This window comes from Oncorhynchus gorbuscha, linkage group LG06 (assembly GCF_021184085.1).
Source record: "Oncorhynchus gorbuscha isolate QuinsamMale2020 ecotype Even-year linkage group LG06, OgorEven_v1.0, whole genome shotgun sequence".
Lineage (NCBI taxonomy): Eukaryota > Metazoa > Chordata > Actinopteri > Salmoniformes > Salmonidae > Oncorhynchus > Oncorhynchus gorbuscha.
This window is the reverse complement of record NC_060178.1, coordinates 97,532,478-97,543,409: the sequence shown is the minus strand read 5'-3', so window position 1 is coordinate 97,543,409 and position 10,932 is coordinate 97,532,478. Positions and strand designations below refer to the sequence as shown.

Sequence of the window (10,932 nt, the reverse complement as noted above, 5' to 3'; positions counted from 1 at the left end):
AGTTTTGTGTCACGCCTGGCGGGTTGAATTATGATTGTCGTGTGTTTGTTTGATGGGGTGCTGTCCTCAGATAATAACATGGTTTGCTTTCGCCGTAAAGCCTTTTTGAAATCTGACACATTGGCTGGAATAACAAGCAGTAAAGCTTTCATTTGGTGTATTGCACTTGTTATTGTATGAAAGTTAAATATTTCTAATAATTTAAATTGAATTTGGCACTCTGCCATTTCACTGGATGATGTCAAATCGATCCTGTTGACGGGATTTGATCCAAAATAGTTTTAAGCCCGGTGTTCGTTATTCGCTCTGTCTTTAAGCCGGTGTTCAGTATTCGCTCTGTCTTTAAACCCGGCTGTTCAGTATTCGCTCTGTCGTTAAGCCTGGTGTTCAGTGTTGCTTTTGCTTGCTGAATTTGTTAAGATTGTGTCTTTCTCTTCCTCCCTCCCTCCCCCTCCCCTTCCTCTTTCTGTACTTCCATCACTTTGTCCTTCCCTCTCCCTCTATCCTTTATCTCTCTCTCTATCTTTCCCTTCGTCCTTTCTCTCTCTCTCCCTGTCCTCTCTCTCTCTCCCTCAGTCCTCTCTCTCTCTCCCTCAGTCCTCTCCATGTGGTGGGCTTTACCTTAGCCTGTGGGGTCCCGGTATCATCGTGTTGACCCTGGCTGTGAACCCTCTAACAGGTCCCTTGGGGGCCCTCAACATCTTCCTCTACACCTGCTGTTACACCCCCCTGAAGAGGCTCAGCATCACCAACACCTGGGTGGGAATCGTGGTGGGGGACATTCCCCCTGTCATGAACTAGACGGCCGCTACGGGTGCTCTGGACACACACAATGTACACACACACACACACAAACACAGTACTGTTACCTCATCTTATGTTTCACGATGAAGCTGTGGGTTTATGACAAGCTGTTCAAACTGAAAATGTTGGTAAACGGGGGATTGAGGAGAGAAAAGAAGGATACTCCCACACTTGTTGATCCAACTTTGGGCCAAAGAGCAGCTATGGTTTGTCAGAAAGTTAATGTCTGTGTACTACATCCTACTGTTAAACATGTTACTCTGGTTCAAATCTGACTCTTCCGAGCAACTCAGACGTGGATTACTGTTTTCCAAACTAGATATCCAGCTACTGGGAAAGATGGTGTTTATCGTCACCTTAAATAACATTTTTTTATTGTATTTTATGTAACCTTTACTTAACTAAGCAAGTCAGTTAAGAACAAATTCTTATTGACAATGACGGCCTACCAAAAGGCCAGTCTTTGTCCTTGGTTTTGAAAGAAAAACATTTTTTTTCCATTAAAATAATATCAAATTGATTAGAAATACAGTGTAGGCATTGTTAATGTTGTAAATGACTATTGTAGCTGGAAATGGCAGATTTTTAATGGAATACCTACATAGGCGTTCAGAGGCCCATTATCAGAAACCATCACTCCTGTGTTCCAATGGCACGTTGTGTTAGCTAATCCAAATGTATCATTTTAAAAGGTTAATTGATCATTAGAAAACTCTTATTATGTTAGGACAGCTGAAAATGGCCAGAAACAAAGATCTTTCTTCTGAAACTCATCAGTCTATCCTTGTTCTGAGAAATGAAGACTATTCCATGCAAGAAATTGCCAAGAACTGAAGATCTCGTACAACGCTGTGTGCTACTCCCTTCACAGAACAGCGCAAACTGGCTCTAACCAGAATAGAAAGCGGAGTGGGAGGCCCCGGTGCACAACTGAGCAGGAGGACAAGTACATTAGAGTGTCTAGTTTGAGAAACATTCCTCAACTGGCAGCTACATTTAATTGTACCAGCAAAACACCAGTCTCAATGTCAACAGTGAAGAGGCGACTCTGGGATGCTGGCCTTCTAGCACATTCGGATGGTCGAATGGTAAAGAACATCTAGCCGCTCGAGAGCACCCTTACCTGCCGATCTATAAATTATGTCTCTGTAATATAGCATGGGGAGGATGGTCATCTGAATCAGGGTTAGTTTGGCAGCTGGGGTGAAAGAGCAGCGATTACGAAATGGGGAAACCAAGTCTAGATTTAACTTTAGCCTGCAGCTTTGATATGTGCTGAGAGAAGGACAGTGTATCGTTGAGGTGACAACCCCAAGCTCTAAACCCTAAGAGGTAGTAATCACACCTGTAGGGAGAGGGGCATTATTCTTACCAAACCACATGACCTTTGTTTTGGAGGTGTTCAGAACATGTATTCATTATCTTTAACTGGTTTAGTGTTTGTAGTTTGCACATTTCAGTAGTGATTAACATGCATAAATAGTGTTAAATCTGCTTGATTTAGCATTTGGTATATTTGGCATTTTTATACATATTCTGTATTTCGACTGAAGAAGCAATAATTAATCAACACTACTGTAAATAAATGGACACTACCTGTTATAAAATGGAAATTTCTCTCCGTAAATAAATGGTGAGAAATGCTCAGTCTGAGGCCATTAGGCTATGGGTTTCACAGTCCTGTAATAATTAACAATATTGAGTTAGAATGTTTTTTTATTATATATAAATAAATAAATGTGGGACACAAAAAAAAGGCAGTGTAGAACACCATTGCCCGAAATGCATTGCTCTAAACCCCCCCAGTCCCTGGTTTGAATCCAGGCTGTATCACATCTGGCCGTGATTGGGAGTCCCATAGGGTGACACACAATTGGTCTAGCGTCCTTTGGGTTTGGCCGCGGTAGGCCGTCATTGTAAATAAGAAGTTGTTCTTAACTGACTTGCCTAGTTAAATAAAGGTTCAATACAAATAAAAATAAACATTTTGGGGTATTTAACACCAAGAAACACAGAAATGCACAAAATCTGCTGAAATATTTGTTGTACATATTTGCACGAATTGAGTGAGATTGTGTTGCCATAGGCTACCAATAATTAACAGAAGATTTTCTCAGTGTACAAAACATTAGGAACACCTGCTCTTTCAATGACAGGCTGACCAGGTGAAAGCTATGATCCCTTATTGATGTCAATTGTTAAATCCACTGCAAATAGTGTAGATGAAGGGGAGGAGATACGTTAAAGAAAGAGTTATAATCTTTCAGACAATTGTGACATGGATTGTGTGTGTGGCATTGAGGGTGAATGTGCAAGACAAAATACTTAAGTTCCTATGAAGTGCCTTTGAACAGGTAGTAGGTGCCAGGTACACCGGTTTGTGCGTCAAGAACTGTATCAAGAATGGTCCACCAACCAAAGGACATCCAGCCAATTTGACACAACTGTGGGAAATATTGAAGCCAGTATGGGTTTGCATCCCCGTGGAACGCTTTCGACACCTTGTAGAGTGCATGCCCCAACTACTTGAGGCTGTCCTGAAGGTGTGCTTAATGTTTTGTACACTCGATGTGTATCCCGACTCCCGAACGAGCCCGAGTCCCGAAGGAGGACTGAGTTGATTCTTGACGGTAACATCTGGCGGAGTCTCCCTGCGCGGCCTTATTGTGCCTGGCCAGTCATGTAAAGTAGCCTACTCTTGGAGTCGTGGATTTACCTCCGATCCCTCGGTAATGTAGCATACTTTAAAAGTAAATATGTGGCCTTTTAACAGATCGTGGCCGATTTACTTGATCTTGTACGAAATGTATTTAGAACTTGTGAGATATTCAAGCTCAGATACAAAAACACTAAGTAGTGCAAATATATCAGTGACTCATAAGGATTTGAATAGTATCCCGAACTGTAAATTATATAGCATTAACATTACTGATATCTTTAAAATGTGAAGTGTCTTTGTTAAATGTTCAGGCTCAAGTAGGCGAATCTTTTTTGGCAGTCGTTGTTTTATCATCTGGTTTATCAGTTATTCATTTTAATAATAATAAGTCAAATAACAAATAACAGTATTTTTTTCCAGTCACATCGGTGCTAGGACCCCTAATTCATGTGAGGTTAGATGTCCTTTGAAGTTATATTAAGCAATGTTAGGGTTTTCATTGAGTTACGTCAGCCGTGCAAAGTTGTGTTAAAAAATTGCTGTAATTTAGGCCTGCTAAGATCTTGTTGATGTTTTGTCCTTTTTGACGGTTTGAAAATATTGTTCACGACGTTCATGCTAAAATATAATCGTTTTTTTGTCCTCGGAAAATGGGTTTAGTTTTCATGTAACATGCATCAGTTTGTAGGCTGTTGGGCAGGCGCTGGCAGAGGTCTGTAGGCTACTAGGCTACAACAGTTGCCTTGACAATTTACGAAAAAATACTTGGTTCATTTACCAAACGTTTGTCTAATTTATTTAAGAAGAACATGTTCACCAGTTCATGAGGTATCATTATGAGTTCATATGCAGTAAGAAATAATGAACAAAAGTGTACCATATGTTGCTCCAAAAACGTAAAACATGTTTAATCCACATTATTATCCATGTGAGAGTGAAAACGTTCTCAACAGGTATGCAAATGCGTTTATTTAATCATGAATAGCAACCTTATCAGAGCGAGCAAAACGTTTGGAGGCTTGTTGGTAAACTGGATCGAAAGTTCCAGCACACACAGCTTTCATTTAAAGTCGACATTTCTCTGAGTATTTACATTGAATTTAGGCCAACATGGGGTATTTGCCGTTGGCATAAAAAAAGTAGTTTAACATTAACAAATTGGGCAAAGTCCTCAAAGAGTGAATATTTTCTTTTTCTTACAACACTAACATAACTCAAAATGAATTACTGTGTCGTTTTCGATCATAATAATAATAACATAATAAATCATTTTATTAAATCGTGTCATTGTTGTCATGCAACTGCTGATAATTAATGTATTTTTTATCAATAATAAAGGTATGAACCATTGTTATTAATATTTATTTAATGGCTACTTTTGTTCATTGTAAAAAATAAATACTAATAATCAGATGGCTCAGGCTACTACTTTCTGCATCTACAATTATTTGCAAGCACAATAATCGAACTGTTTTTCTCCTTGAAAATATGAAAGGAAATATTTAACGTATAATGCAGCATATTTAACTTATATACAGCCTAATACTGTGCTTCACACAATCGATGGCCTATATGTTTGGCAAAACAGAAGATCTGTGCCAGCAACAATTACATCAGTTGATATTGAGTTTGAGAAGACAAGATGGGTCATCGTTATGCATAATAAATCATGTATTACCGTAGGCCTGTAGGATATATGACACAGAACCAGGGCAGACTACCCTATCCAATACAATGTGTTCATATACACACTAAATCATGCTCAAAGATTTTTTTTTTAAAGAAGAAAAAAAGGGAATAGCACAGCTGGTGGACTTCACAGCTGCCTCGGCAAAAATTATTTGAACTCTTTAGAATTTCTTTAGTGATTAGAATCCATAATGTCTCTTCGTCCAATAAGAGCATTTATAAACCGGATGGTTCGAGACCTGAATGTTGATTGTCTGACAGCCGTGGTATACAGACATTATAAACTGGGTGATTCGAGCCGTGAATGCTGATTTGGCTGAAAGCCATGGTATATCAGACCACATACCGCAGGTATGACAAAACATTTACTTTTACAGTTCTAATTACGTTGGTAACCTGTTTATAATAGCAATAAGGCACTTCAGGGGGTTGTGGTATAGGGCTAAGGGCTGTATCCAGGCACTCTGCGTTGTCGTGTTTAAGAACAGTCCTTAGCCTTGATATATTGGTCATATATCATACCCCCTCGGGCCTTATTGCTTAAATATGTCATGGCATTGTTGAATACTTGTTTCTGAATGTCTTGAAGGGAATTTTAGAGCGTGCATTATTTCCCTTTACAAACTGAGTGGTTCTAGCTCTGAATACTGATTGACAGCCGTGGTATATCAGACCGTATACCAGGTGTATGACAAAACACTTATTTGGTAAACAGTTTATAATAGCAATCGGGGGTTTGTGACATATGGCCAATATACCAGCCCTTTGCCGTGGTATATTGGCCATATACCACATCCCCTCGGGCCTAATTGGTTAAATAAGGCACATTATATTTGCATAGATATATTTATTTTTTACATGTTTTGTTTGAGCTGCTTTTGAAAGCAAAAGTCGAATTGAAAACATTATTGACATAGATATATTTATTTTTTACATGTTTTGTTTGAGCTGCTTTTGAAAGCAAAAGTCGAATTGAAAACATTATTGACATAGTTGATTTTGATGTTCATAATAGCAAGCTGGGACTGATGGTTTGGTTACCACGGCAACTACTGTAGATATCTAGTAAACTTGCCAGCTACTTCAGTTAATGTTGAACACATTTCTACCGGAAAATTAACTAATTTCTATCAGCAAATGTATTAAATTATAGCCCTGGTATAAAAGGGATGATCAACTCAGGGCTCCATGCGTTCTCTGGAAAATAATGCAACTCCTTGGAAGGTCCGTTCCACGTCGTTCATTGTTTCCACAGAACGCTTAGCAGCTCCTTGCCTATCCTTAATGATCTCAACGAGGATCCCACGCGAGCGCCCTCCCACAATCTCCTGTGATAGGTTCGTTTAGCTTGCTAATTAGCTTGCCTGCGTCAATTGGCCATGGTGATTGTCAATCAGAAGTACCCGTACGCCCCCTCGCGCTGTAAATGTCTTGTCCTCGGAAGAAGCCCTGAAACTAACAGTTTGAAGAAAGGTTTGGCGACGGTGGTGCTTGTGGAGAGAGACGGCTGGGGCTTGGAGTAGCACCACTGAAGTGCACCAGTCGTTCCTTTCAATTTCCGAATTATTTCCCGTGGCTCTGGTGAATAACAATTATAGCATGCAATGACTTTGCACTCGTGGATACATCATCCGCTTTAGATTATTTGATTGGTTTATATTTTTTTTTCGTTTTAGGTGAATGGCGAGGCTACTTGAGGTACAAGAGTGAGAGTGAGTGGTTTTGACAATATATGTTGCTGCAAAATGGTATGCAACCTAAAGGCTTATGGAATATAGCCAGATTTCTCACAATCTGTATGCGTTCTCATTCAGCCCGGTTAAAAATAAATTATTTCTTCTCGGCATCATGTTTTTACTCTGGGTATATATGCTCTACTCCTGCGTGGGCTACTGCGCCCCCATGCCAAGTTTGGTCGTGGACAATAACCGGGGAAAGGAGACTGGGACGGGGTCCGTGGTCGGTAAAGGGACCGAGAATAACGCCAGAGCGGACCTCATGTCCAGACTACTCCCTATCCCACCCTGGGTGGATATAGAATCCGATTACGACGAACCATCCGTCCGGACCTCCTCCAGAGACCTGCTCAATAAAGAGATAGACGCGTACAGAGGAGTTGAGGACTGGGGGGAGATGAGGGGTGAGGGGCAGAGAGCTCCTGAACCCGGTGCGATGTCAAGTTTCTCCAACGACTTGGGGAGCAAGAAACTGCCGCAGGCGATCATCATCGGGGTAAAGAAAGGAGGGACGCGCGCGCTGCTCGAGTTCCTCCGCGTGCATCCAGACATCAGAGCTGTGGGAGCCGAGCCGCACTTCTTCGACCGCAACTACGAGAATGGACTGGAGTGGTACAGGTAAATGCATCAACATTGTATGCTCTCACGTTCGATGTGCATTAAAGATTGGCTATCAGACGTACATCAATGATTCCCATAGATCAACCAGCGCTATACAAGAAACCAGTTATTAGAGCTCAACTTCCAATAGTTGTCCATAGCAGCCTATTGCTTTTCGTTTCGTTGCCTATATCTGCCTATATCTTCCACACAAAAAAAAACATATTGGATTGCAAACTGTGAAGGGTTTCTTCGTGTTAAAACATTTGAATATCGACTTGGTATGAATGGTATAGTTAACAAAGTATTTAAATCACAGGAACATTTTGATTATCTTCTTTATGACGAAGTTATAATCATTATATAATTAAACAGTGCATGTAACGGATTCGATAGCATAATTCAGGCGAATTGTGTCTGTGCGTTTTTTACAATACGATTTGTATTAATAATGTATCAAATAGAACTAAATATGTCCCAAAAATCAATTTAGTTAGCTCCATAATGCATACTAATAGATTTTGATCATATCTTAATCTCTATTTGCCACATAAATGTATTATAAATAAATGTTTATGGATAATGTCAGTGACCATATTTGGGCCGATAGAATATCTTCATAAGATACAGTTATTTAGTATTATTTCAGTATTATTTTAGTAGGGTGCTTTTCCAAAATCCAACCAGTCTTGGTATCAACGTGGACATATGATCATCCAGTATTCAAACCTGAGTAAAACTGTAGGGTAATTGAATAGCATTAATGAGAACAAATTCATATTTTTGTATTCATCTTTCACCATGTTCCGGGAGTAGGCTAGACTCTGCCTGAATAATGAATCAATACACGGCCACATAGGCTAATCTACGGGCTGTGCGGTTTCCAGGTTGTGCAGTGGTCTCTATTGGACACAGTGCAACATTGCAAGTTAACGGGTTACTTTTCAGCGCTGTTGAGGTGAGTTTAACCTTTGAATATAAATACATCATTGGAATGAATACAAGCTGAAAAGGTTAGGCAATGTGCAAGTTGTGATCTGATGTGGAAATGTAATGAATTCAAGGTCGAGAAAGTGTAGGCCTAATGTATGTGACGTAAGATGTGCTTCATTACTTTAATTATTAACTACATTTTTTTAATAATTACACATTTCAATGTAAATAAATACGCAATGTCAGTCTATACTTATTATTTTAGTTAGTCCTATGCGAGTTTGAAGAAATTATGTTAATCTTAAATAAATTCTAAACTAAGCAGGGTTTCCCTATCTCTCTCCGTCAATAGAAATACATAATCCATGCAGTCGGATGGAACAGTAATTACTCTACAACACAATAGCACTGAGCTTCTCTGAGAACATCAATCAAACAAAAATGATTCAAACGTGTTTTCAGATGGAAGCTATACCTTGACACCAGCCAGTTACATTTTAACAGACAATGAGTGGCAGGAGGCCTAATATACTCATCTAAGTAGGCTACTGTAGTAGAAAGAATACAACATTTATGCCAGAATTACTTCAATAATTCATTAATACAAAATCCCACCCACAGTATGAGCGCTATTCCTTGATCAATATTTGGAAATACATGACCCACCATGTCCCTCGCTCTCCTATATCCTTCATGCATAATTAAACATGATAAACAACGTGCAGAGCAAGTGTGACTAATAACATAAATATTGAGGACTCTATCTCGCGTTGCATTCTCTTGACTCGACCTGTAAAAGAACTAGGGCCTAATCAATTGATGGCGCTTGGCTTACTGATATAATTTAGACGTGTTTTTAAATAGGCCACTAAAGTCAACGACGACTCGGCAATTGCAACTCATATCCAATATGAGTGGAACATTATGTAGCCTAATCATCTTACCTAATTAAATTCGTCAAACCAACCAAAGAATGAAGTCCATGGATGAAATGTGTGAATTTTTATATAAGTGAAACGTAGCCGAAAGAAACTTGAAGGTCTTTGCAGCAAAATCCGAGAGCATAGTGGATGGTTTCCTTCTCGCCTTAACCCCTGGGACATTGTTTTAGCTTCGGGAGAGTTTCATCCTCTCTATTCCCTGGACGCGGAGCAGAACTAATAGCTTATCTGACAAGTTGATAAAAACACTTCTGGATTGCATGCCCCTCTGAATAACCGGATTTGGTGCAGTATGGTGTGAAGAGCCGGTCTGTTAAATATGAGAGGTGGTTGAGGGCCCCAACTAAAGTAAGGCAATGAAATGAAAGAAAAAGCGGCATGAGAAATCTGGGTGTTTAGAGGGGGTGACGGGCTATATGGATTTGATTTAAAATAAAAACACTTTCTGCCGCCCAATTATTCAGGGAGGGATCCAACTTGAGCTTTTGAATTTGCATTGATAGACATAGTTTACAAGTAGGCTTTATTAAACTGTGCACACTTTGCCTGAAATACGTTATCCAAATGGTGATAGTTATATAATTGTATTTACATTGTCCATTAACCCAATCTCCTCGTCACAAATGCATCATTTTAGAAAGAACATCCACGGATAATAGGGAACATTGAACAGTTTGTGATAACGTTAATGTGGACCATCCCTACGGTGGATTATTTTGGGTCGGTGTTGCGGGTGTGTTCGTAAATTCAATCTGGAGTGCCAGAGTGCGCTCAGACTGCGCTCTGGATGTTCAGAAATTCAGAGCGTTGGCGACTGTAACTGTGCTGCTGGCAACAATTTAATGACGCTTTTTTTTGCCGACGTTTACTGGTCATATTCAACGGGTGTTGAGAGTTCGTAAATTCATCAGTTATTCTGGTCTCGGAACACTCATACGAGAGTGCTCTGAAGTCAGGGTAGATAGCCAGAGGGAATTTACGAACGCGCCCTAAATTAGAGGGGCAATGTCATAAACCCTCAAAGTTCCAGAATGGAATGAAATTGGCATTCCATTTCTCCCTGACATTGGTCAGGAAGAAATCAAAACCAATTTAATTGGAATGAATGGCAGTAGAGACATAATACAGATTTTTCTTAAGCAGGAAAATAAAATAAATGCATGGATTATATTAGAAATTGTATAATATAATTATTGTCAACATAAAATATTGTCACAAAGTTATAAATACAGTTTATACAGGTTTTATACACATTTTCTGCATAAATAGCCTCTGAAATATATGTAAACAGACCATACATGTCAACATTTTGTTTTCTTGGAAAGTGTGAGTGCTTTTATGATACAGTATCAGTAGTTGTTGTATTTACAACTTGTCTCAGTCCTATCATCAACTGATTTCAGCCAGTGTACGGCTGTGGATTGACTGCATTGTTTGAGTGGAATTTTGGAATATTGGCAGCTAATTTGAAAAATTAATGTAATCATTCCTCTAAAACTGTCTGGCTAGCTAGCTAACATACAGTGCAGATCGATTCTACACAATCTTATCACAGGACTGGCAAACCATG

The 10,932-nt window shown here is 39.5% G+C and overlaps 1 protein-coding gene across 1 annotated transcript in view; it reads left to right on the top strand.

Annotated features, from left to right (window-relative positions):
- The first annotated feature begins 6,136 nt into the window (after positions 1–6,136).
- The window catches only part of LOC124038598 (heparan sulfate glucosamine 3-O-sulfotransferase 3B1-like), a 49,288-nt gene continuing 44,492 nt past the window's right edge, over positions 6,137–10,932 (top strand). Inside the window, exon 1 of the mRNA XM_046354651.1 lies at positions 6,137–7,506. Coding sequence (XP_046210607.1) covers positions 6,920–7,506 — 587 coding nt within the window. The 5' untranslated portion in view covers positions 6,137–6,919. The remainder of the gene's footprint in view (positions 7,507–10,932) is intronic.